A 27813-nucleotide genomic window follows, 5' to 3' on the forward strand; every position below is an offset into this window, starting at 1 on the left:
TCCCTCCCAGTTCAAGTCAATTGAATTTACTGTGGAGGAAGAAGTGGATGACAGCACAGTTGAGGGGAGGGAGTCTATTTTGCCCAGCACTATAGTAGATCCTTGTCCTGTCCACAGATTTTGTTAGAGTCAATAATTAAGGCACAAGTAAAAAAGCAGTTGCAAGCTTGAAGGATCACCAACCAATATTTCAGGAGCAGGTAAACAGTACTTGGCAGTGTCTGTCAATAAGATGTTCAGAAGATCAGGCACGCAGAGTTCCCAAACCAGGAGCTAGTCAACCAGAAATTATCAGTCATATGGCAAGATTAATGCACTGACACAAGTTACAGTGACTGTCTCCTTCCTCTGTTCCATTGCTTAAAGCTCCATGATGCAATCTCCCATTCACTCATGGCATCTGGCCCCAACCAAGTTGGTTCATATAACCACCACAATTTGCTTCCAGTTCCACTTTCCAAATATGATTGACAAAATATATGAGTTTTTAAATCTAAAGATACGAGGAAAGGGGTTTGCAATAGGGAAACCAATTCTTGAATGCATTTTAATGAAAAATATCTTCCCATTTTGTAGATGTTGATGCCCATATAGTAACCATTTCATTCCCATGACATCCATTTTTAACTGGCAACCCTGACACTTGAGAGTTCCAAATGTATCTGTGAGGCTTAAAAGGTTGCTTGAAATGAAATATGTATGTTACTGGACATATAAAGCTTCTGATATGATTTTGGAGATCCCTCAATAAAATACCAAGGGGTTTGGTTTCATCCACTCATTGATTCTATTTCTGACTACCTTAGATTATTTCTACTCCCCTGCCAAATGCAAAGTATAAATGGGCCAAGTTTCAGCAGGTGTTCTTTGTGGCTGTACTGGGAACTAAGGTTTACTGGGTTGATACTTATTATAAAGTTGAATCCATTAAATTGTATCAATTTACCAACTGGAATTTTCTTTGGGTCATGAACTTAGTCAGCATTTTGTGTTTATATAAAGATTGTTTCAGAAAGGATGTCAAGCCAGTGTGTTTGTTTACTTTAATTATCAGTTTCGTACACAGTATTGTCTATTGGTATAGTAATAGCTGGACTGGTCAGAATTGTGTTTCTAACCCTAGTTAGGTGTTCTAAACAGAAGACAGAATAATTTTGAGTGCTCTTTTCTCCCCTCTCTGCTCCAGATATTACCAGCTAATTAGACTAACCACCTGTCTCCCGTAGCATCCACTCATATTATGCACTCCAATAGAGTTGGCTTGCTTCAGGTCTCATTGATCAAGCCATGTCATCTAGTGGGATCCAAGATGTACACTTTCCCTGTTACCGCACCTGCCCTTTGGAACAACATCCCCACTGCCCCCTTGAGATTTGTATGGCCCCATATTGCAGTGTTCTTTAAAAAACCTGGTTTTTCCCTCAGGCCTTGAGTTAAGATGGGTGGATAGGCCCCTATGAGCTGTAAGGGATGCAAAAGGATTCTTTTGTTTCCTTGATTTGTCATTTTATGGATGTTGATCATTTTTATGGAATTATTGTTCTTTTAACTTTGTGAAGCCACCCAGAGTTGGAGTTGGACGGCCTAGAAATTTACAAATAAATAAATAAATTAAATTAAATCAGACTAATCAGTCAAATTTTATTGGCTATTAGCCATTATGTAGAATTATATTAATCCAATATGCCTTTTGAGAGTGAACATTATGAGGTATACATGACGCATTCCAATTTTAGTAGCTATTTTCTAATATACAAATGATATGCAAATTATTGCAGTGTTTTGAAATTAAGGATAAATTTGCAGGCTTTAGTTGTATTTAATCTTAATGATTTTCTTTTTTAAAAAACTAATTGTTTAGAACCTCAATATGAATAGTTTCCTACCAATTATTTTTGTATTTCCATAGATTCGGTGGAAATACATGATTGTAGATGAAGGTCACCGAATGAAGAACCATCATTGTAAGCTGACTCAGGTGCTAAATACTCATTATGTAGCACCAAGAAGGATTCTCTTGACTGGAACTCCGTTGCAGAACAAATTACCTGAACTTTGGGCTCTCCTTAATTTCCTCCTCCCAACAATTTTCAAGAGTTGCAGCACTTTTGAACAGTGGTTCAATGCTCCTTTTGCCATGACTGGAGAAAGGGTACTGGGCTATTTACTTAAAAATGCTATAATAACCCCAGTTACGTTAAATGGACAATCTGTTTTATAGCATCAGATATAGTATATTCATACAGTGAGTTTTCTAATTAATACAGTCTTAATCTACTAAATTGTATCAATATATAACAAGACTTAAAGAGTATAAATTTGTTAGCACTGAAAAATAATGTAATATTTAAGTGTTATTTTTAAAGTGTTTTTCTTTTCTTTTTCTCTTTTCATTCTTTTCATCTAGGTGGATTTAAATGAAGAGGAAACTATTCTGATTATTCGGCGTCTCCATAAAGTTCTACGACCTTTCTTGTTAAGAAGGTTGAAGAAAGAGGTTGAATCTCAGCTACCAGAAAAGGTTTGTAAAGAGGAAGTTTTGTTGAATAATTACCTATAGTAATAAAACCAGGTTCCATATGCTGCAAAATGTTTCTGTCAAGATTGATTCAACTTTGTCTGAAAATTTAGAAGGATTGAACTTGGTTCTAAATCTTGCTTTACCTAACCATTTTGTACTGAGAGGATATCAGTAATGTAGAATAAGGAAATAATTTAGATCCATCCATTTAAGAACAATACAGGTAGTCCTTGGTTAACAACCATTTGTTCAGCGATCATTCAAATTTACGACAGTGCTGAACGCAGAGACTTACAGCCAGTCCTTGAAGTTGTGGCCATTGCAGCATCCCCATGGTCACATGATCGCAATTTGGGCACTTGGCAACAGGCTCACAATTACAACAGTCACAGTGTGCCGCGGTCACATAATCACCATTTGCGACCTTCACTCCTGGCTTCTGACAAGTGAAGTCAATATGATGTGCCTAACAACCATGTGAGAATTGCTTTACAACTGTGTCACCTAATGATGGAGTTCCCAGTCCCAATTACCATTGTTAATCAAGGACTACCTGTAAATGTTATTGGGTTCTCTGATGGTTTAATTATCATGTCATAATTTTAAATTCTTTGTATATCTTTCCTTAAGAGTATCATTATACATTTTCCAGCAAGCTTTGTCCGCTATCCTTTTAGCTGAGATCCAGTATAGTGTAGTGTAATATGTGAATATAGCATAGTACTTCTGATTATAATATTCTCAAGGGTTAATAATTTTCCCAAATATTTACATATCATCAATAACCTTTCCATTGAATATACAGAAAGTAATATACCTTTTTAATGAGATATCAGTAATTAACCTTTTGGAATAGGTAAGAGTAAGTAAGACAATTGGGATAGGTCAGGCAATATGTCTGTGACCTAGCAAGAGAATTAACCTCTTCTGTATTATTTTTTCCTGAAGCAGGTGTTTAGAACCAGCATAATCTAGCTTTGCTAGCATTCTTATTTATAACTTTGATTAGGTTGCTTTGTAAATTGTTGCATTATAACACCCCATCACATGCTAGGCATTTCTGTTAGTGCAGACTAGTAAAATCAGTCGTACACTAACAAGGAAGCTAGCATGGAAAGTACCAGCAACAACCTGGGGAAAAGCCTCAAATTTCAGGAGGCAAGCCCCCGCAGCTTGTCACGTGCTCAATCGGAGCACATGATCCCTTGTGTTTCATGTATTATCATATATGGTTATGGGCTTGTATTAGGTAGTGTGACGTATATATGCTTAACCCAGCCCTCTGATGTACTCAATAAAAGAGGTTTCCAGACTCCGGTCTGGGCGCTCTCACCCCCCTCGAAGGAGAATCAGTTTGGTGTCTTCTTTCCCCTCACTCGTGGGAGGCCCGCAGTAACTGCGTGAATGTTACAGTAAATCCTTATAGATAAAGGTGTGATGGAATGGAATTATGAAGGCCAGGCTCAGGGAGATAAGCGTGTTCTTAGTTCACCGGAGGAGCGTGGGAAGTTCAAGAGGAGGAGGCTGGCACCTCCCTGAGGAATTCACCGTGTTGTGGCTGGCTGGCTTGGGAGCTGGGGTTCAGTCTGGGGAGATTTCTGTCTAGAGGTTGTAGCTAATAAACTCAGTAGAACTGAATTTGCATTGTCTCTCGGAGTTCTTTGGGCTAAACCTGACAAAAGATGATTTTTTAAAATATTAGACAACATGGACATCTTAATACGTTTTTCAATTTATTAAAATTTTTGGAAAAGCTGCATTATTTAGTATTTATTGTATGTTTTTGTACAAGGTTGAATATGTGATAAAGTGTGATATGTCAGCACTGCAGAAGATTCTGTATCGCCACATGCAAGCAAAGGGAATCCTTCTTACTGATGGCTCTGAGAAAGACAAGAAGGTGAGAAGATTTCTGACACTGAGAAAGACATCTCTTCTTTTCTAGAATAAAACTTCCCTATGCAAAAAGTAATTCTAACAAATAAATTATTTGAGCCTTCTGAAGTATAACTAGGGAAAAATCAAGGGTTACTAAAAAGGTAGAATTCATTATATTTGAGACCTAGATTGTTGCAAACAGATGGTGGATTAAAAAAGAAAAAGGAGGAAATCTGGAGTGCTTTAGAACCTTAAATGTAGGGCAGCCAGCACTGTAAATTAACACAAATAGAAGACAAATGGTACTTTAGAGTTTGGGGAGAAATATTAAACCTGAGTAAATCCTTTGAAAAATATGTTTTCCAATGTAATTTGTTTCTCATGTAGAAACAGCCAGGAGCTGCATCCAAAACAGCCATGGGACTCTGGAAAAAGACATGGCTGTTTTAAAGATTCACAGAAAGGTCCTTTGTACTGGCTACTGCTGTCACAGATAGGGATATGTAAAATTCATGAAATTGGGAATGTCAGGGAGTTTTGTACTTCTTAGTTACAAAGCACCTCTTTCAAAGGATTGCACAGCTCTAGAAAATATATTAGAGTAAGCATATATTATGCTTGTTCTGTGAATATGGTAATATGTGAAATATGCCATATATTAAGTGAACAGTGTCTTTTCAGATTTTATTAATTCATTACTACTGTTGTGTTACTTTCTCAGGGAAAAGGTGGAGCCAAAACTCTTATGAATACCATCATGCAGCTGAGGAAAATATGCAATCACCCATATATGTTCCAGCATATTGAGGTAAATTAGTCTTATAATTTCATTCTAGGTGGACTTACACAGCTGTTGTTCTCACTTAAAGCAAAATTGCCCTACTCTTTCAGTGAGATCTTCTCAGTGTCAGTGTTGCACAAAGGGATATAAGTGAACTAGAAATTGCAAGTGGGGTTGTGTTGTTTGAATTCAGATTTCTGGTTTCCTTCTTGCTTCCCTGAAAGCTAGGATGTTTAATTCAATATGCTGTGATTTATTCCCAGCTTTGAACCCTGACTTATTTGGGAATAAGAAACTGGAAATCAAGGTTCAAATATGATACAAAACTTGCCATTTAAGGTTTACTTTTCTTGCTAGCCAAAAAGAAGTGAACAAGCTGCATGTCCCCACATGTTCATTCGCAGCAATCAAAAATAGCTCAACAATTTTAGCTTAAAAGTTGTATTAGTGCAATAATTATTTGTGTACAAGGGGGCAGCCATAGGAATAGGAGTTATAAATAAATAATTATAAATAAACACATAAATAATTAGTCAAGAAAATACACTTCCATTTATGAGTCATTATTTTCTATGAAGCATACACTTATGGGTATGTTGTAAAATTGTTCATACATAATTGAGGAAATGATTAGTTACAAAACAAGCTTTTTATTGGCCCATTATTTATTTATTCCAGCACTTTAATAATTGCATGTAGCTTGTCAGTTAATTCATGTACCTTAAGTATGCATTTGTATTTTTAACAGAAGTATAACTTCTGAAATCCATTGTTTTAAATAACACTGGAACTATGAAGCTGAATTTATGCAATTTACATTATTAGTTTTAGTTATTAGGGCTATGCAAAGCATTCAAATGGTACTTCGCAGCGTGAGAAGTAAGCACAAAGTACTCTGTTGCACTCATTTCCAAAGCTGGGTCTTTTTGCAGGCTCATGTGGCTGCTTTGCAAGTTGATCTCCATTCTCCCTGTGTGTATCTGTACTTCGCTTTGGTTCACTGTCCATGTTTTTTCTCAGGAAAGCAAATTGGAGGCCTGGAAAAGGATGTGGCTGTTTCAGTTATTCAAGAGAGATGTTTTGTACATGCTCCTATGCATTGCAGAGCACTTCTGATGGATTTGCAGGCCCTGTTAGGCATCTTCTAATCTTGAACAGCTAAATAATTTACTGTTATCATTTTGCAGGAATCCTTTGCTGAACATTTGGGCTATTCAAATGGTGTCATCAATGGGTAATTTTTGTTTTCTTTGTACTTATTTATTGACAATTCATTAATAGGTGTGATTGTTTCAAATTAAAACAAACCATTCAGAAAATATTCTGGTATAAAAATTAGAATAAGACATGATCAAGGTAGGATAAAGCAGTTCTGGAGCACCAATATAATTAATATTATATTGAAAAAAATCAGTTTATTGTTAAAACTGCAAAGTAAATCCCAGGGTTATTGGCATTATTTATTGATTTTATAATCAGAGACCAAAATACTTGAACCAAAAGAAGCGTACGTATTAGAAACAGTGATATTACAAGACAAATAAATGTAAAATGCAGATCAGCTTAAGGGAAAACAAGTTATTAAAACTCTTAGTCAATTAAACATCTAGGTGCAATAGCAGGAGCAGCAAAGCATCTCTTCTGGAGATACTTGGTGATCTATTAGTTAAGTGGAGGCAAATCTCCAATTTTTCATGGCTTCAGGTTCAGACAGGCATTATAATCCCATAGTTTCCAGCAGAGGCGTATGCTTCAAACTTTTCCTTTAAAATAAGGGAGACTTTAATTTAAAGCATTGATTGACTTATATCCTAAGTTTCTGACTATAAACATTCAAAGCTGCTTACAGCAATTAACAATACAAATTATAAAAACATAAGAATAAAATAATACAATTTAAATCAAGAGAAATTTAAAATCAGTATCATTGTAATCAAAATACTATTCAACCCACATTCAAAGCTGGATGAAAGAGATGGATATTCACCTTTTTCCTAAATAGTAGGGGTGGGGGAGGCAAACGTACATCCTGGGGAATGCATTCCATAGTCTATGGGTCACATAGGAGAAGGCCCTCTCCCACATGCTAGATAGAGCTTCTAACTCTGAAGCATTTTCAGAAGGATTTCTCCTGCTGACCTATACACATTCATAGCAGGAGAGGTGGTCCTTCAGTTAATTATAGATATGTTTACTCAGAAACACATCCACTTCAGTAAATTGAAATGGACTGCAAAGTATAAACTTAAGTAATTTTGACAGGTCACAATCAAATTATACAAAGAAAATGGCCTTTTTTATATCTACAAATTTTAGAAAAATAATAAATAGCATATTGTTTGTAAAGTGTGAAAATAGAGGGTCAAATACGTCCTCAGAAAAGCCCAAACTACCAGAAAGGTAGCTTGTTAAAGAAGTTGGAGAAACAATCTTTTGAACATTTAGTAGGCCTGTGATCAGCATATGAAGTAGAAATTTCCATTCCCTCAATTTGTACTGAATACTGAAGTATTTCAGTACTAAAATACTGAAGTTCTCCTCTGTTAGAAGCCAGGGACTAACTAGGTGAAAAAGACCTTTCCAAACAAACAAACTTGTGATTTATAGATTGGAAGATTAGAAAGGGTAGCTTATGGAAAGAAGGAAATTATGATGTAATCTGAGAGAGAGAAAGTAAAATATAAATGTATTTATAACTGCTGTCAAGAAGATCAGAAGCAGCTTCTTTATTATCTTTCCTTCCTTTCCTTTCCTTTCCTTTCCTTTCCTTTCCTTTCCTTTCCTTTCCTTTCCTTTCCTTTCCTTTCCTTTCCTTTCCTTTCCTTCCCTTTCCTTTCCTTTCCTTCCCTTCCCTTCCCTTCCCTTCCCTTCCCTTCCCTTCCCTTCCCTTCCCTTCCCTTCCCTTCCCTTCCCTTCCCTTCCCTTCCCTTCCCTTCCCTCTTTTCTATTTCTATTTCTATTTCTATTTTCTCACTATTCACTATTTTTCTTCTCTTTATTTTCTCTTATGGCTTTTATTTTTTAAAATTTCTTTAATAAAAACTATATATTAAAAAAAAGATCTTTCCTTTTAGAACCAACCTTCCTTCCTTCCTTCCTTCCTTCCTTCCTTCCTTCCTTCCTTCCTTCCTTCCTTCCTTCCTTCCTTCCTTCCTTCCTTCCTTCCTTCCTTCCTTCCTTCCTTTCTTTCTTGAAAGTTTTAGGTTGCAGTGTTTAGTCTGCTTGGTTTGAGCTCTTTTCTTTTTCTGGATTTTTGATTTAATTTTGGAAAATAGTTTACTGAGTGTTAATAGAGACCTGCACAAATAATAGCTGTTCTTTAGTGCTTTTTTTTTTTTCTTTTTTTTTGCTTTCACAGAGCTGAGCTTTATCGGGCCTCAGGGAAGTTCGAGCTACTTGATCGAATTCTACCAAAGTTGCGAGCCACTAATCATCGTGTGCTTCTTTTCTGTCAAATGACATCACTTATGACCATTATGGAAGATTACTTTGCTTTTCGAAACTTTGCTTACTTGCGACTTGATGGTAATGCCCATGATGAAACCTAGAGTTCATTTAAGGATTACAAGAGGAATAAATCTCATAAATGAATGAATGAATGAATTTGCAGATAATAAACTGGGGTCTACTTTGTATTATTGTAACCAAGGCCCTAAATTTTGGCTGGGAAAGCTATCTCTGAAATACTAGACTCTCGCTACTTATTGCCATTGTCATTCAGTGATTGAGAACATGGGGTGCTGCATTTTTTATGTACTGATACTATTAGGGTAAGACAGACCATACTTTCACCTTCTGAAATACTGTTCCAGCTTGTTAGCTTCCTAGAAATGATACTGAGCTACTTCATAAGGATGCTATAATCAATATTGAGATTGCAAATGCTTCAAACATCATGTTCCTTTCATCCTTTCATTATTTTAAGGCTGTCTTTCAAAATGATAATAATCTGACAAAAATCTAGGACCCTGCTGAAGTTTTTATGTTTATTTATCCAGTTCTCTAAAAGACTGTTGCATTGTCAAGTTAAACTATGCTTGATACTTCTGGTCCAGTTCAGATTCTTCTTAGTCATTAACGTTGATTAACATTTACTTCCGTCCTAGGAGGTGATGTTCTTAACTAAACAAAGGGTTGGGAGGAGAGACTCATTAAAATGTTGGTTTAAAATTAATTGCACAAACTGCAGTATGACTCTAAATATCTTCCATGACAGAAGAGGGTTTTTTGGATTATGAATATGTATAAATATATAATACTGTTCAGTTAAATGCTCTCCCTCTACCTGGTCACTGACTGAAAGTGAAGTGTTTGCTTCATTTTCCTCCAAAGAAAAAATTAGATTTTTGAGAAGCATGTTTAGCAAAACGAAACTGTTAGAAAAATATAAATTAATTCTTCCCTAAAAGGGAGTTAGACAAACTGCCATTGACATCAGTAGTGGTAGCGGGGGCATCTGCATCTGTTGCCAATAGGAGGATTCCATCAGGTCAGCTGTCTGAGGAAAGAAGTGAACTGCAGAAGCAACCTTGTCCTCCTAGCCTGACATTATCTGACCCATCTGAGCCACTCCTGACTGTAGACACTTGTGGGGAAGGGAAACAGCTGCTCCTGCAGTGTGGTTACCCTTCAAGACAATCAGAACCTATGTAGACAATGAGATTTACTTGAAATCACTTGGATTCACTTCAGATAGATCTTCCACTTTCTTATGGGTGGAATATCTATATGAGAATCCTGCTTCTGCTCACTGTGCAAACAACCATGAAAATGTGTGAGCCAATTTTAATGTTGTTTCCCAAGCTGTAAGCATAGGTGACATACAAATGGTTGTAAGTAAATAAATAAATAAATAAATATGTAAGCCACTTTTGAGAACTTGTTCTTGGGAGGTGGTGTTTCAGTAATCAATACATAAATAATCAAAGGATCAACAGTATCAAATGCTTTTAATTTGATTCATATCCCATCTTCCATTCATGAGCTCCAGACAATATCCATAGTGCTCCCTCTTCTTCTAAACAACACTCTGTAAAGTAGGTTATGCTGAGAAAGTGATTGGCCCAGAGTCACCCAATAAGCTTTTAAGGCTGAAGGTAGACTGGAACCTGGCTCTCCTCACTCCTCGACCAACATTTTAACCACTGCCCCAAGTCTCAAATATGGTGGCTTAGAAATGAACTTCATTGATTTTACCTTCAGGTAATTGGTTAACAAAAGCAGTTGGGCCAGCTTTTTGAACCAGAACAATGGACTGTAATTCTTCAGTTAAAATACCAGCAAACTTTAAAAGTTGTTCCTGAAACTTTATCCAAGCAAAGCATAAGAAAATATTGGTTAGTACATTCAAGAAACATATTCTCTCACCTCCAAATTCATTCTGTATTGCAAGAGCAGTATAAATAATTCTGGGATCAATATTGCAGATGTTATTCTAAAGCTTAGAAAGTCTAGATAATGAGCAGACATCTGCAGGCTAGCAACTCCTGAATTCTTTTTTTATTTACACTGATTTTTTAGGAACCACAAAGTCAGAGGATCGAGCCGCTCTGTTGAAGAAATTCAATGAGCCCAATTCCCAATACTTCATTTTTCTGCTGAGCACAAGAGCAGGAGGTCTGGGTTTGAACCTTCAGGCAGCTGATACTGTTATAATTTTTGACAGTGACTGGAATCCTCACCAGGTAATTTACTGTTCATTGTTCTTCTGCGTTGTTTTAAATCTTTAGTAATAAAACAAAACTAGTCCATATATGTACTTTCTATGAATAATGAAATGTTAGAATACATCAAAGATGCTACACCATTTCCCACCAAAGCAAGTTTTTCTGGATTCATCCCCTTTAGTTCTTTTTTTTTTTTTTTCCCAACCACTATCAGTTTGGCTGTGGGTTGGGAAAGAAAGTTTGCTGTGGTTCTCTCCACTTAGGATATGCCATTTGTAGAGGCTCCATAAGTCTTCTCAATGATGGCTTTCATCCTCCAGAACAGCCTATTCCCAGATAGCTGGACCATACCCTCCCTATTACATTTTCAAAGAGCTGTGGAAACAGCTCTTCAGGAGGGGATTTGGGAAAGAATAAGAATATACTATCCCTGAATATTGGTTATTTAGACTACAGGTAGCCCTCAACTTAATGACCATTCGTTCAGCAACCATTCAGAGTTAACAATGGTGCTGAACAAATGGTGGTTACAACTGGTCCTCAGAGTTCCGGCCGTTCTGGCACACCCATGGTCACATGATCATGATATTGGCACTTGTCAGCCTTCCCAGGTAGACCTGACAGGAAATACGACCAGATGAGCTAATTCTACTTTATTGTAAGGCTGCATTAACAGAATCTTGCAAGTCTGAAAGTACAAATCTCCCCCCATCTCTTTTACAGCTTGATAAGTTAGGGAGGTTCCTTTCTGAATTTCTTTCTCTGCCTCTTATGCGGCTCTGGGCTATGCCCCCTCTTATCTGATTGTTCCCTAGGCACCATCTCTTCCCCCCTTCTCCTAAGGTCATTCCCAAATACCATTACAGCATTTGGCAACCGGCTTGCAGTTACAACCGGTTGCACTGCCCTGCAGTCACATGATCACCATTTGCAGCCTTCCCTGCCGGCTTCCCCAGAAAGTCAACTCTTGCCTCACTTCCCTCACACCTCGCCACACCTCTTGCACACCCTCCCCCACCCAGCAGCAGCCTCTTACCTGACTCCTGGGCTGCTCATGAGCTGCCTGGGACTTGTAACTTCCTGCCAGCTTTCCCATTGACTTGCTTGTGAGAAGTTGGCAGGAAGTTGCCTCGCCTGACAACCGTGGAATTCAGTTAATGACTGCAACCAGGACTGCAGGGATTGCCGTCGCTAAGCAATGCAGTCATGCTTTACTACTGCATCACTTAGAGACAGAAATTCAGATCCTGATCGCCATCATAAGTCGAGGACTACCTGTTACTGCAATTTGTGACAGGTGGATTTTATAAATATTAATCCTACTTCTATAAATATTAACTCAGGCTATTGTAAGCTGCTCAGAGACTTTGGAAATAGAATGGTATATAAATGAAAACAAATGCTTAAATATTACTACCAATAGATGTCTTGAGAACTGTGGACTTAATTAAATCATTCCGTATCATATAACAATTAGCCAAGAGCATTATGAAATAAACTTGAACCCAGTTTGCAGATGGAAATGGGTTCCTAAACAATCAATATGCTTTTTGTATAGTTTTAAGAGACATTGTAGCAATTCCCCCAGAACATATTGTGCTTCTACTGACAGATTTTTTCTCTTATATAAGCTTAATCTATATGTAAGAAAGTAGTTAATGGATTCTAGTGGGTGTCCTAGAGGATCCATATCACTAGCAGCCACGGTTTGATACATATAGTTGATATATAGCTAGTATACTGAGTAACCATTGAATGTTGAACATTGACTGGTAAAATACAATTGTACATTGTAATAATTGTGTTACTCTTGTGGCATTTACTAAGGGGAAAAATTATTGAGATTAAGTACCTGGAAAGTAACCAATAGAATGCTTCACTTCTCATATTTGGCTTTTCCTCAAAATCAGAGAAGAAAGTATTTATACAAAGGGAAAGAAACTTGATATTGCTATTGTTCTAAGAAGTCTGCCTATACCATCAAGGGTGTCATAGACTTTTGGTTTTAAAATGTTTATTTTAAAAAATAATATTTTAATTTTGCCTGAAAGTTTATTTATTTTATTTACTTAAAATAGTTATTTATTGAAATACTTTAAAGTGATATGGAAATTAAAACATTAATGTAAACTATGGTGTAATGCTTTACAAACAGTAATATGTAATGGGTCAAAATCAGTCAGAAAAAATGAGCTAAATTTTTACCTTTTTAATAAAGATATACTCATCATCAAAACTTCTCAAACTTTTTTGGGAAGGCAGAACATTCTGGGAAGATAGCAAGGAAATGGGAAATTGTGAAGAAGTTCCCCACGTTCAAGATCTGAGTAACTTGTGTTTAAATTCTTACAATGACCATGAATTTAGGAGGCTCCATAAGCACAGTATCTTGGCACCGGGTAGCATAAATGAATCTTTATTGTAGCAAGCCTAGAGAAAGATAGCTTGGTATATTTTTAAAAATACCATAAACAATGGCTTTTCTGAGGATGTATTTGACCCTCTATTTTCACACTTTACAAACAATATGCTATTTATTATTTTTCTAAAATTTGTAGATATAAATGTATATATATTATTTTGAGATGAATAATATGCATAAATAAACTCTAAAATATATTAGTCATCAATTTATAGTACATTAGTAATGGATTAATTCTAATTAAAATTAGAGGACAATTGGAAATCAGTTATGAGAGAAGAAAATTCAAGTAACTGTGCACCACAGTCTGATTGTGTGATATATGCTGGCAGTTGGGGGATGCTGGTATAATACGTTGCTCATCTTTTAAATTCATATTTTGCTTTAAATCATTTTTATGCAACCAGGAGTTCATTAATTTAAATTTAAAGAACATAATGTATAAGCAGGTCTGGATTTAGAACTATAGATTATAGTCTATAGTATTTTTCTGAATGTAAAATGTTGATGATGATATTTTGCTTTGCCCAACTACTCCAACATCAGAAGTTCAACATACTGTACCAAATGAATTTTTCACAGGACCTGCAGGCCCAAGACAGAGCTCATAGAATTGGGCAGCAGAATGAAGTTCGAGTCTTACGATTATGCACAGTGAACAGTGTAGAGGAGAAAATCTTGGCAGCTGCAAAGTATAAACTGAATGTGGATCAGAAAGTTATTCAGGCTGGCATGTTTGACCAAAAATCTTCAAGCCATGAACGAAGAGCTTTTCTCCAGGCCATATTGGAACATGAAGAAGAAAATGAGGTATTATACAAAGATACTTAACTGTTAAAAATAGGTGTACATTGCATTCTTACTGTTCCCAATTCCAGTATCCCTATGCTTATTGGCTTAGATCCTAATTCATGCTCCAGTTCATAAGAGAACGTTGAATCATGCCGAAGGACATCTCTGACTATTAATCCTAGCTAGAGTGGAAGGGGCACAGTTAGCCCCACCAGAAACAGAAGAAGGCCTTTCCCCCACAGAAGCGGAAAGGGTGGACTCTAAACTGGCAGAAGCCCCAGCCCCCTATAAACCCGGAAGTGGCTGTTGCTCTGGTAGCTACTATCAATGGTATGTGGGAGTCGGGGGAAATCCAAGTGATATAATTACCCTTGAGCAGTGCTACTAATCCAAGTGGCTGAGCCTGCTGTGAATTTTTCAGCCATTGTAAGAGCTAGAAGTTTGACTATAACTTGTGAAAAAGGGAACAGGCCATTCTGCAAGGTTCCTTTCACTCTCCTTAAAAGCTTATAGCAAGGTTTAATGGTCAAGAAATTGAATAATATAAGTCTTCTAATTAAGCAGAAGGCATTATCAAATTGAGTCTTCTAATTTTAAGTGTTTCTAATCAAAGGATTCAGGTGATTGAAATAAAATAAGCAGGGTATTCTGCAATATGTTCTGATACAAATCAGACTTTTTTTTTTTTTTTGTCTGCGCTCAGTCATTGCTGACCCTGCAGTGACTGCTTGGACGAGTCCTTGCAGTTTTCAAGGCAACTGTTTTCGGAAGTGGTTTGCCAGAGCCTCCTTCCTAGGGCAGAGCCCAGCTGGCGAGCGCAGGAGGTGGGGTTTCCGTTGCTTCGCGCCCTTTTTGGGCGCACGCGGTTTTTCGCGCTTACCGACAACTGCTCCCAACTCCTTTTTTGCAAGGTGCCACCAGCATTTTTCCTCCCACCGGAGTGAGAGTCCCCATTTATCTACTCACGTAAGTTTTCGAACTGTTGGGTTGACAGGAACTGGGGAGGAAACAGGAGCTCACCCTGTTTAACGCGAAGGCTGGACTCGAACCGCCGAAGCGTCAGCCATTTCTGGCCGGCAACTTTCAGCGTCATTCTATATCTCATCCTTCTATGTGCTCATGGTGTGGGATCTTGGTTTCCTTCTTGGAGAAGAAGTTGAGCTTCCCTAGGGAATACAAAATGATGATAAAAGAAAATTCAAACAACATCTTGTTGTTATGTTGCTGTTCAGAAAGGCCTATGATTTAAAGGAACAGATCAAGCATCCAAAACAAGTTCATTGATATATATTGTAATATTTTATACTAAACAGTTCAGAAGATGAATGTTTAGTACTTCACTAGAGCTACTATAACCATGCTGCAAGAATCTGCATGACCCCTAGAAGGCAGCAAAATATTAAAATTTTCCATCTTACTTTGCTGCCTTCTAGTGATCACATGGATTTTTGCAACCCAGATGTGATAGCTCTAGCTTTAACCATTCACAGACCCTGGGGAAAGAGATGTGTGAAACCCAATTTCTGAGTTGGGTTGTTTCAGGCAGGTAATTAGGCTGAGAAACATCCTCTCATGCATTGAGTGATGGAAACATATTTATGTTTGAAACCATAGATATCTCATTTCTCTATAGAATCTCTGGTTAAAATAAAATTTAGGTATGGATTGAGTCTTTGTTCTTATTACAACAGATGCTTCATAGCTGTAAAGAAAAATGTACCCAAAAGGCGTGACTAAATTGAATCTGCGTTAAACACTTAAAATATAGGCCATTTGTGATGTAAAACGAACATATAGGTAGTCTTTGCTTACTGATCACGCATTCAGCGACCATTTGAAGTTGTGATGGCATTGAACGAGTAGTATTTACGACTGGTCCTCAAAGTTCTGGCCGTTGCAGCACCCCCATGGTCAGTCACATGATCACAATTTGGGCGCTTGGCAACCAGCTCACACTTAGAACAGTTGCAGCATCCCGTGGTTACATGATTGCCATTTGCAACCTTCCCTTCCAGCTTCCCAAAAACAAAGTCAATGGGGAAGGTGGCAGGAAGTTTGCAAGTCGCTCTGATAAGTACCCCCCCTCACTGGCCTTCCTGCGCACTGCACCATGTCCTCCTTCCCTCAACCTCCCTGTGGTCGCACACACCTGCACCCTCCTTCTCTCGGCCTCCCTGCACTCGCACACACCCATGCCTCTTTTCCTCAGCCTTCCTGCCCTCACATCACACTGCAGAACCCCTCCCCCAACTTGCACGCAGCCTGTACTGGGTCTCCCAGGGCCTCCCACATCCACCCCTCCACTCCTTACCTGGGACTCCCACAGCTTCCCACTTAACAATCCATGTGTCTTGGAATTACGACAGCAATTGGAACTGCCTGAATTGCCATTGCTAAGCAATGCGGTCACGTGACATTGCGCTTTATGACTGTATCGCTTAATGGCGAGAATCCCAATTGCCATCATAACCTGAGGACTCCCTATATATGCACATGCATATATTTTCTAAACATTTTTGTTTCCATCTTTAGGAAGAAGATGAAGTTCCTGATGATGAGACTCTGAATCAGATGATTGCACGAAATGAAGAGGAATTTGATCATTTCATGGTAATGATTCTATGCAATCTTGTATCTAGTTGTTGCCTTTGATAACCTTCATAGCTCACTTTTTAGCCTAGTGATGGATTCACTAAGGCTAGAAAATTGTGAATTCCCTAAAATTGTGAATATATGACACAGAAAGATAGTCAATAACAAATAGCATACCTTGCATCTTTATGTCCTTTCTAAGATATCCACTTCCATAATCAGACTTCATAACTGCTGTTTTCTGTTGACCAGATGATGTGGATGCAATTTCTAGCATTTGAACGGAACACAGAATAGACTGAAACGTCCTTTGAACTAGCAAAATTATTATTCATCCATCTGTGAACTTTGAACCTATATGTTGACCAAATTGAAAAGAGACAAATGAATAGAACATGCTATTTTTCAAAATAGGTCAGCATAAATTAAATGAATTGTTTTTATGTCTTTCTATAAAACCTGAGTGAAATAAAGTACTAATCTGTTTATTGGGTTAAGAAGTCTTGAAATGCATTTCTCTATGTGTGCCACAAGAGGCTGCTATGATACCTGCTGCTAATCCAGCTGGTCCCTCTTCTTCACCTGTTCTGTTTGTTGTCTGCCTCTTGACCTCTCTCATAGTTCTTAGTGACAGATCTTGATCAGAGGAAATGAAAGCAAGAGGCAGCAATGTGGAGAAATAATGCAATTCATTTGAAGAATGTTTGTTATCTATTTACTTTTTTGTTTATAATATATACAGTACTATTAAGAAAAATGTGCAGACTAAAATAACAAACCAACATAATAGTTATGTAGTATGTAGATCATTGACAATAATAACAATACTTTTAAAAAATGAAGGCCCTATATAATTAGAGGCCTAATGTTTATGGATTGTATTATTAGTTATAAATAAAGATGTTAGAGAGAGCCAACGGTGTGGTTTGATGAAGAACAGAAACAAATGGAATATTGGTTAGAGTCATGAGTTAAAGAACTGGAAATATTTTAAGACTAATGGATTAGTCAGAAGACAAAAACACATTCAGTTTCTCTAAAGCCAATAAATTCTTTAGGGTTAATTGAAGATAGACTTGGGATATCTATAGGGGCCTAATAATGTCACAGCCTGTAGCCATACTGGAGTTTTTACATTAAGCAAGATCTTCCTTTTCCCCCAGAATGAATGAAGATACCCTTCTCTTTCATGCATTCCTACTGTGAAATCTTGTAATCATTCGAAAAACAATCACAAGAACCCCCTCTGTTTCCTTTTAAAGGGACAAAATTATAGTAGAAGGGACAAAATGAAGTGGATAAAATTTTAGGATAGTAATATAATCCCAGTGATTTAAGAGAGAGAGAGAGAGAGCAAGCGCATGCATACGCATGCACACATGGATTAAAATCTTAATAGATTCTCAGTATCCACAGGTATTTCACATGCTTTCTTATTCTTAATAGAAACAACGTAATATTTGTAATATGACCATAGAGTGTTTTGGGTAAATATTTTTCATTGAAATGAAAGAGTCTGTCACCTTCATTTTTAATGAAAACTTCAAGCTTTAATTGATCAATCTCTTGGGCTGAGTGATTGATATTACTCTCAAACGTTTCTTCAGGAATGGATGTAATTAAAAACATTTAAAGCTAAGCCCATCATCTGACATGTTGCTATAAAAATGTCAGTAAAAGAATAACATTCTGTAATTTACTCATGTGAACATCTTATAGTAATGACACTCATTAGTACTTTGTGTGCAGTGTGGTTTGTAATCTTTGTGTTAGTTATTTTGCTGTAAATTCTGCTGTAGGAAATATACAAGGACTTGAAAGTATAATTCCATTATCTGGGCTGAAATTCTATAATTTCAAATTATAGAGTGGAATATGTCCAGATGGCTTTTCATATCATGTTTGTGTAGTTAGTATATAACACTAAACCATAGTTTGTGCATAGGCAGAAATGAGTGCACACAAAACCCCTCTGCCTCACCCATAACTGGGAGAAGAACAGAATTTACTGTAGTTAAACTTTAGTTTAATTTGTTGTTACTATATATGGAAACAAAGTGGCAGGAAACAAATCAGATTAAATAATTATTGGTTTGAGATTTTTTGCTTAGTAAGTAGTGTTTTTTTTTAATGTTAATTCAATTTTTATTTATTGCCAAATTGGGCATCAGCTAAATTGATGAATCAGGAGAAGGAATGGGAAAGAGTACTACTGGTGTACTACTAAATTGTAGCTTAATGTTACTTGTACACCAGGTTATAGAACAGATTGCTAAAGAGCTCAGTGTTGTGACACATGTGATAGCAAAAGCTGTAGTTGCTCTTAGTTTTTGATATTACTTTAGAAGATTATTGGGGAAGAACTGATGCTTAAAACTACTAATATACAGGTAGTCCTTGCTTAATGACCATTTGTTTAGCAACTGTTCAAAGTTATGATGGCGCTGAAAAAAGCTACTTATGACCATTGCAGCACCCCCTACAGTCATGTGATCACAATCTGGGCGCTTCGCAACCAGCTCGCACTTACGATAGTTGCAACGTCCCAGGGTCATGTGATCACCATTTTTTACTTTCCCAGCTGGCTTCCAGCAAGCAAAATCAATGGGAACCACATGATTCACTTAACGACCGCTGCAAAAAAAGTCATAAAATTGGGTACAGTCATGTGATGCCTCGCTTAACGACCACCCCATTTAATGATGAATTTTCCAGTCCCTATTGTGGTCATTAAGCAACGACTACCTGTATACAAATAAGAGAAATCTGTTGCTGAAGGACCTTTTGTAGTTCTGCAAACCTTATTCCTCAGTCATCCTGATAACTCCCTCTTGTGTCTTGGTGATCCCATTTTGTCTAAAATAGAATAGCTGATGTATATAGCTTACTATATTTAAGACATGCTTTTCAGAGAGGCTGTTTAATTGCATTTCCTGTTCAGCAGATAATTCTAGTTCATGATGTTGCAGAATCCATGTTTTGTCATTTGCTAAGCTATTCATGGCAGATAATTTTATTGAGAAAATCTAAGCATTCATTTTGCTAGTAGCTTTCTTAACTATCATATTTATTACTTCTACAGCGAATGGACATGGATAGGCGCAGGGAGGATGCTCGAAATCCAAAACGCAAACCACGCTTGATGGAGGAAGATGAGTTGCCATCTTGGATAATCAAAGATGATGCTGAAGTTGAAAGGCTTACATGCGAAGAAGAAGAGGAAAAAATATTTGGGAGAGGGTCCCGTCAGCGTAGGGATGTGGACTACAGTGATGCTTTGACTGAAAAACAGTGGTTAAGGGTATGTAGAGTTTATTCTTTTCTATATTAATTATGAGATACAGGAATACAGATTGGAGAATAAAATGAAATTGTCCCTTGGGATGAACAAGTAATTAGGGAAATCTCCCCCCCCCCCGATAGTACTGAAATTGCTGAGCTCTGAGGTTTTGGATTTAATGAGCAGAAAGTTGCTTGTCTAGCTCTAAATTGAGTGGTGTTGGGAGGTGGGGAGGGCAGCAACCAATGCACAGGATGGTTGAGAAGGGGGCATTTGAGCTAGTGGAGTAGGAGTTTTCCTTTACTTCAAGATACTTATTCTGTTAGGGACTTTGCCCCTTCAGTAATTTAAAGAGTTGATAAAGGAGTGATGAATTAGGATTGGAGGAATATTTTCCCATTTCTTTCTTTCTCCACTAAAATGTTGAGCTTCAAAGGGACCAGAGGACTTAAATGTTCATCACATCTTCTTTAGGCAGGGAGAGTCAAGGATACATGTTTCAGAGTACATATCTTTTCATGTTAATTCCCTGCCTGTATATGAGTTTGTGTGGTGTGTGTATATGTATGTGTGTGTGTGTGTGTATATCTATATCTACCTATATCTGTATCTGGATGCAGATATGAAAAAACCTTACTCTTGCCTTTGGATGGGCTATTTTGTTGTTGTGCTTATGGTAAGAAATTCCTGTTAGATGGAATAATTGGTTATGAGTATGCTGACAAATAATAACTTGGTCTAGCAAGAAGTCTCCCTACTGCAATTAAGTTCAGTAGTTTTCAACTGACTCACATAGTTGTTCAAAGGTGAACAAAGAAGGTATTATATTTGTAATGTCTGTTTGCTTGCTTGTTTATTTATTTATTTAGCAAATTTATATAGCCACCCATCTCACCGAAGCAACTCTGGGCGGCGAACAACAATCGGAAATGTCTCTGCTTGGATCTTGTACTATATCACACATAATAAGTTACATCTCTTAATTGGATGCAATTTCTTGTGATATAAAGAACCATTATTACAATAAGACTTACTGAGGAAATGAGTAAATATATCTTTAGAAGTTTGAAAAGGCATTCTCTCTGTGTTTCCATTATCTTATCCCTGCTAAATAATCCTGAGATCCAAAAATATGCCTGGAAATGAACATTTGCAATGAGCCATGAAGATTTATATCCTTGTCTTACCAGATGTTTTAATTCTTCAGAGAATCTTTGTCATTTGGAATATACCCAAATGCTCTTGCCTGTCAATTGTGTGCATGTGATGGAACATCTGGGGTTTGCTTGCTTGGGGTAGACTGGGTGCTTGATATAGATTGCCTGATTGATATGGGGAGAATTTCAACAAAATTATAACCCTAAGAAAAATTAACTCTTCTCAGAGGTTGAATAAAAGACAAGAAATGCTAGCTATTAAAATATTTAGAAGTTATCAAGGATATATGTGCCAAACTAAAAAGCAGCGTTTTCACTTGGCACATAGATAGAATTGACCTACATGGCAGGATTCCAGAAATGGTGGGCTGGATCCAAAATGATTTGAAAAATAGCTGCTTGCAAGCTCAGCTAATACTTGCTCACCTATACGGTGGTAATTCTTGTCATCCCTTAGGCACATAGGAAGCTGCCTTTTAAAAAATGTAATTGTGGTCTGTCTACTTCAGGGTTATCCCTCCCTTCATTGCTGGACTATATATCACTATCTACTAAGATCTCTTACAGTTTATTCTGAAGAATTTAGTCTTTCTCACCCTTACTCTGGAGAAACCAGAGATTTTACTTGGGAGATTTATATGAAAAATGTGTGCCTAGCCTCAGAACAACAAAGTCTTGCACCTAATCTGTTTTGTTTTGGTTTTTTTTAGTTTCCCAGTGTTAACACCAGTTAGATATTGCCATTCTATATGCATAATATATATATTTATGAAAAACCTGAAAAGAATGGAAATAAAATTTCTCCCTGATCTTAGAAAATGTAGATGGCTGTATAATTAATGGGAATGCATGCTTCCTGCTGAAAACTGCTATATATGATAAAGTTTTCGTAGTGGTGATCTTTATGGGCTAACAACATGGATTGCTGTTTGTCTGATCACTGTGCAGGAAAGCAGGCTTAAACTTAATATTAGTTTCAGCTTCCAAAAGCTGTTGTATTTATTCATTTGTAATTAAGGTTTATCTCAGAAAGAATGTTAATAACAAACAGACTTCTAGAAAAATTGATAGAAAGTAGTTACATTGTTGTGAATTATTTTTAATGTTGTACTCCACCCAGAGTTATTATGGAATTGGGCTGCCTTAGAAATTTGATATACAAATAAATAATAGATGCAAAATTTCTTCATTTCATGATACCCATATATGATTGTAGAATCAAAACAACCTGTGGATGTCTTATGGCACATTAACTATAAATGGCACATTAACTGCTGCTGCTGCTACTAATACTACTACTACTACTACTAATAATAATAATAATAATAATCTCAATCATATATACTTTCAGGAAAATATTTTGCAGATTTACTGGAGTATCTATTGATTAATTTTTATACCCACCTTTCTTTCCAAACAGGAGTACCACAATACAATAAATATTTTTAAAAGATAGCAAAATAATTAAAATGCATACCCTATGTATGTATGTAAAATACGTGTAGGCTAAAATAATACTTAACACTGAAAAACCAGATTAAAATGCATAGATATAAAAACAGACTGGGGACTATATTCAGATTACAAAGGAATATGTTCCATATTTGGGGAGCAGTCGTTTGCATATTTAACATAAATAAGTTGTGGTATGGGAAGTGATTTAATCACTTGAAACCAGGGTTCTGTAGAGGAATACAGAGATAATCTTGAAGAAGCAAAGCAAGAACAGTTACATAAACATCAGCTTAGTCCTGAAAGAGTATAGAAGGTGAGAGAGAAAAACTCAAGATTGCCCTACCCTGATTTTCTTTGCTATGAGAGTGGAGGAGAGAGAAACTTTATCAGACTTCCAAGATTCTCTTATTATACACTGCAGCAATAAAGTAGAATTCCAGTAGTCCTTGTGGAATCTATTTCCTGACCTGGCCTACCTGAAAGGTCTGACAGGTTCCTAGCCACCCATAGATGAGAAGGATTCTGGATGATTCACTTTTGATTACTTTGTTTTAAAAGAATTGAGTTAATCTAATTATACTAAAAACCAGTGTAGCAGAATAGTGGATTTGGGCCAAGGAGACTCAGGTTCAAGTTTCCACTTAACATAGCACTATGTGATTTGGGGTCCCTTACTTTCTCTTAACCAACCTGCTTCATGGGGTTGCTGTTGTGGGAATAAACTTAGGTAAGTGGGAAATGAATTTAGTAATAAACAAACATGTTTGTGCTATAAAGCCCCCAAGGCGTCTTTTTTTCCTACCCCATTTTAACAAAAATGCTGCTAATGTAAAATATGCTTAGGTGATAAGTAAGTAGTTAGCAGTTTCAGTTGATAAGAAATAATTGTTTTCTACACTTGGACACAATTGTTATCTGACTGGTGTGAATTTTAGAAGTAGCTGTCTCTGTGGATAACAGCATTTTAGGTAAGGGTTGGGTTAGTATTTGTAACCAACTGCTTTCTACAACTACAGACAGTTTTTAGCTTAAGTAAAAAAACAACCGCCACCAAATGGCAGCTTCCATCTCTTTCCAATCAAAAATATATAAATAAGTGACAGTTTGCTGCTTTTCACCATTTAATGTGAGATACATCTTCTCAGCCTGGTTTACAACACAGATTTGTTTGTGTTGCTTTGAAACAGTAGAAGTGGGGGGTATGCTGCAACTCTGTTTTATTGATGCCAATTACATGTCATTGTATCAGATATATAAGTAGTTCTAGGACTAGTTTCATTAATATTAGTGAAATCCAGCAATGTCAGTCCCCATGTACCACTCCAGTCTGTTTTGGAGAAAAATATTATATGATCTGGGAAAGATTTTGAGGGTGCAGGGAGAAGAAAAGAAAGTTTTACTGCAGAAATAGACATTTAGTCACAGTATGCTGGATGGAAACCTAGTGTTATTAAAAATTTGTAATCATGCACTATGGCATCTATTTCAGAAAAATAATGTAGATTCTTATGAGGCACATTAATAAAATACAGGGTTTGTAGACTATAGAATACGTGAAATGGTGTCACATTAAGAAGACTACATATGTTCATTTACATTTTGTCAGTTTTAAAAAGTTTAAATTGACTGTCCAAGTAATTAATACAACATCAACAAATCACAAATTAAAATTGGGTGTCACCTCATCTGAATAAAGTTATACACTTGGTACATCAGGACTTTAATTTGATGAAAATAATATAGGAATGTTCATGAATCATTCACAAACTGCAGGGAATCTATTTTTTCACCTAATATTTTTCATTCAAATTATTGCAGTTTTTTAAAAAATCATTTTTCATAAATAATTTAGCAGCATTTATCTGCTATTCACAAAATTATAAAACACACAAAAATCTATAATAGGCATATTTATGAAAATCAGTAATCTCAATTGTAATATTTTTCCTGGATTAAAAAAAAATACTAATAGATTACCAGCAAATTCAAGCAGATATAGCATATGGAAATATTAGACCAGCAGTATGCTTATATCTGTGAGCAGGGAGAATACAAAAAATAGATCATTTCATTTCTTTAATTAGAAAAAATCATTTCCAAAAGCATGTTAATCTAGGAAGGTTAAAAAAAGGAAGGGGGGGAATGGTATTTAAAACAATCCCAGTAAATTAAAATTGCCAGAAAATAATGAACAGCCTTGTGTGCAATACAGCTTTAAAATACACACTTCATTGTTTTGCTTTTTTAAAAAGTATATATTCATATATGTGGGGTTTTAAAATATTGATACTATAATTAAAATGCTTCCAGGAATCAATAATTACTCTGCCAAAAATATTTTTTTATTTGAGTTCCTGGAATAATAATGGGAAAATATGATAACTAGTTGTCAATATTAAAGAGGCTGAAGGAAGAAGGCTTTGGGCCTTGTGGTAGGTTGTAGAATGAAACAGCAGATTTGAGTATCTACATTCCTTTCAGTATTGCATTTTCAGTAAAATAAAATTACTTGTATATGAAAACATAGCCTTTCCCCAGCTCTCTTTTTTTTCCTGATCAGCTGATGAAGAGACTAGCAGCTCGCTGCTTTGCTGGCTTGTTAATTTTATCCCCACTAACTGTGATTTCCGATAGCCGGCCTGCTGATAGTGGTAAGGTAAATATCCTTTTTCATTGCCGTCTTGAAGATTCAGTAGAACTACATCACAGGCATGTGTAGGTGTGTAACACATCAAAAGCTGATGTTCTCTGTGTTTTTCTGTGTACAAATGAGTGCTTAAGGAGAAGCGATAACATTAACTGTTGACAGCCTTGCATGCTGTATTTATTATTAGAATTTCTAGCTTCCAAGATTTGCAGAACAGTTTCTTTTGCATAATCTTCAGTAGCTGCTGTCGTGTGTAGTGGGTGTCCTGCTTTAGCCAAATGAATATTAATGAATTTGTGTGTGTGTGTGTGTGTGTGTGTATATATATATATATATATATATATATATATATTCATTCTTTCTTTCTTTCTTTCTTTCTTTCTTTCTTTCTTTCTTTCTTTCTTTCTTTCTTTCTTTCTTTCTTTCTTTTCTCCCACTTAACTCATCAGATCTTAAGCTGCTTCATAGTGGTTAGGTGAACGCTGTGGAAGCATGATGGAAATTGTCTTTTGATTATTAAGGCCTGGGTTACAGTCTCTCCCTCAGGATTCTATGTTCATGTTTGTTCGTTGGATTTGCACATCGAAGGATGAATAAGAAACAGATAGTGAAATCTCACTGGCATTTTTAACATGCCAGCCTGTTTTGTTTGGTGCACCAGGTTTATGCACAAAACGTTTTGCAAGGAACATACCCAAGTGAAAGAAATTGTGTCTGGGATGTAATCACTCTTTGTATATTGATTGTTACACTCACATGATCATAAATATTAGCCATGTTTGGTGCTGTGGAAAAATGAAGGTAATTGCCTTATGATTAGAGCTCTTTCAGTTCAGAAAAAGGATTTATTAGCATTTTTATGTATCTTTGGTAATACAGGGAAGCAAAAGGACAGTGTCAACATTTATGTTTTGAGAAAGCATCATAAAGGCTGATGTGATTTATTTAAAAAAAAATCAGGGTAGTGTGTTTTTTCTTTTCTCCAACACCTTGTTAATTTTAAGCTGTTTATGAAACAGAACTACCCACATCTCTGGCTTTTTTCCTCTGGTTTTTTTTTTCTTTTAAAAAAGTTCAGATTCCCTGATTGTCATATATATTCCTGAGAGTGTGAACAATTTCTTTTAAATCAGATCTGGTTTTGTAGCAATTTTCACTCTGTCACTGTATAATGTTGTTGGCTGTGATTTAAGGTTCATGTTTGCAGGTAAATTTTAAACTAGTATATGTTGCCTGGATGTGTTTGAATTGTGTTGTTTCTTCCTTACCCCATAATGCTATTATTCTTTATATATCAATGCATTGTCTGCTACTTCTGCATTGTGAGTAGGCATTATATTAGGTAAAAATGTGGTAGTGTTTTAGATGTATAATACTGAGACATTTAGAGGTTCTGTTTGAAAACTCCTTTGCAAAAGGGGGAATGTGTGTGAATGTATTTTGAAGGAATTTTTGTTTTGCTTTGTTGAAATTGCCCTGTGTATAAACATACATTAAAAATGATATATGAATGTAATTGTTTTAAAGAATTAAATGGATCATGACTTTATTGAGTGTGTACTGTTGTAGCAACAAAGACCTTTTGGGGTTGACCTTCCTCTCTGCTGGGTATAATCAGATTACTTGGGGACAGTGGTATTACTGTGTTCTTAAAGACAGTCCTATTGATTGTACCTAAAATTCTTTTGTTTAACTTGCACTTATAAACTGTTCAGCTCATAAACACTGCAAGGTTGGTTGTACCATTTAGACTTCATTTAGTATATATTTATTCTGTGCATCTTTACATGTTTATGTATATTTTTTCTGTTTTCCTAATTAATAGGCAATTGAAGACGGCAACTTGGAAGAAATGGAAGAGGAAGTTCGGCTTAAAAAACGTAAAAGGAGAAGAAATGTGGACAAGGACTCAGGCAAAGAAGATGGTGAGAAGGCAAAAAAGAGGAGAGGAAGACCTCCAGCTGAAAAATTGTCACCCAATCCACCTAAACTGACAAAGCAAATGAATGCCATAATTGATACTGTGATCAATTATAAAGATAGGTAAGATAGTGTTTTTCTTAATCAGCACTTTATTTTCTTTGGAACAAATTGTATTTTCCAAATTTTCATCATCAGTTTGACATTCAGGTGCTCTTGCATAGAATCCTAGAAATTTGCTTCATATAAAACCCTCGTTAAATTGGAAGATTTAATGTAAGATTTGTAATGTAAAAGAATTCATACACACACACACACACGCATACATGCATATATAAACATGCATGTGTACACACACACACACACAAACATATTTGGAAAGACATACATTTGGGTAAATTCTCATACCACTGCTTGTGAATTCAAGATAAGTATTTGTGGCATTGTCCTAAAATGGGAATATAAATGTGTGCACATGTATGCATGTATGTTTGTGGATGGATAGGTAGAGAAGGAAGTAAGTTTGTTTCAGTCAAAATAAGCAGGTTGCCATCCATATAAAGTTATAGAGAAAAGTTGTACTACTTAAATAATAGTTTCATAATTCATCCATATAAAAGTTTTTCTCAAAAGAATAAGGTTTTTTTTCTCTCTCACACAGTAATGGTTCAGAAAGTGAATGTTGAAGCTTCTCCTGGGAAC

General features: G+C 36.3%; 1 protein-coding gene across 6 annotated transcripts in view; it reads left to right on the plus strand.

The window, feature by feature from the left end:
• SMARCA2 (SWI/SNF related BAF chromatin remodeling complex subunit ATPase 2) overlaps positions 1-27813 on the plus strand; it is a 120576-nt gene that overhangs the window by 72414 nt on the left and 20349 nt on the right. For all 6 annotated transcript variants that reach the window (XM_088130389.1, XM_088130390.1, XM_088130392.1 and 3 more), the window contains exons 19-29: positions 1910-2152; positions 2408-2521; positions 4314-4421; positions 5121-5207; positions 6368-6414; positions 8539-8705; positions 10701-10864; positions 13851-14078; positions 16593-16670; positions 19735-19953; positions 27017-27234. In XM_088130389.1, coding sequence (XP_087986515.1) covers positions 1910-2152; positions 2408-2521; positions 4314-4421; positions 5121-5207; positions 6368-6414; positions 8539-8705; positions 10701-10864; positions 13851-14078; positions 16593-16670; positions 19735-19953; positions 27017-27234 — 1673 coding nt within the window. The remainder of the gene's footprint in view (positions 1-1909; positions 2153-2407; positions 2522-4313; positions 4422-5120; positions 5208-6367; positions 6415-8538; positions 8706-10700; positions 10865-13850; positions 14079-16592; positions 16671-19734; positions 19954-27016; positions 27235-27813) is intronic.

The sequence above is a fragment of the Python bivittatus genome, unplaced genomic scaffold, assembly GCF_059951505.1.
Source record: "Python bivittatus isolate LINGU-HERP-01145 unplaced genomic scaffold, Pbiv_v1 ctg000850_np1212, whole genome shotgun sequence".
NCBI classification, from domain to species: domain Eukaryota; kingdom Metazoa; phylum Chordata; class Lepidosauria; order Squamata; family Pythonidae; genus Python; species Python bivittatus.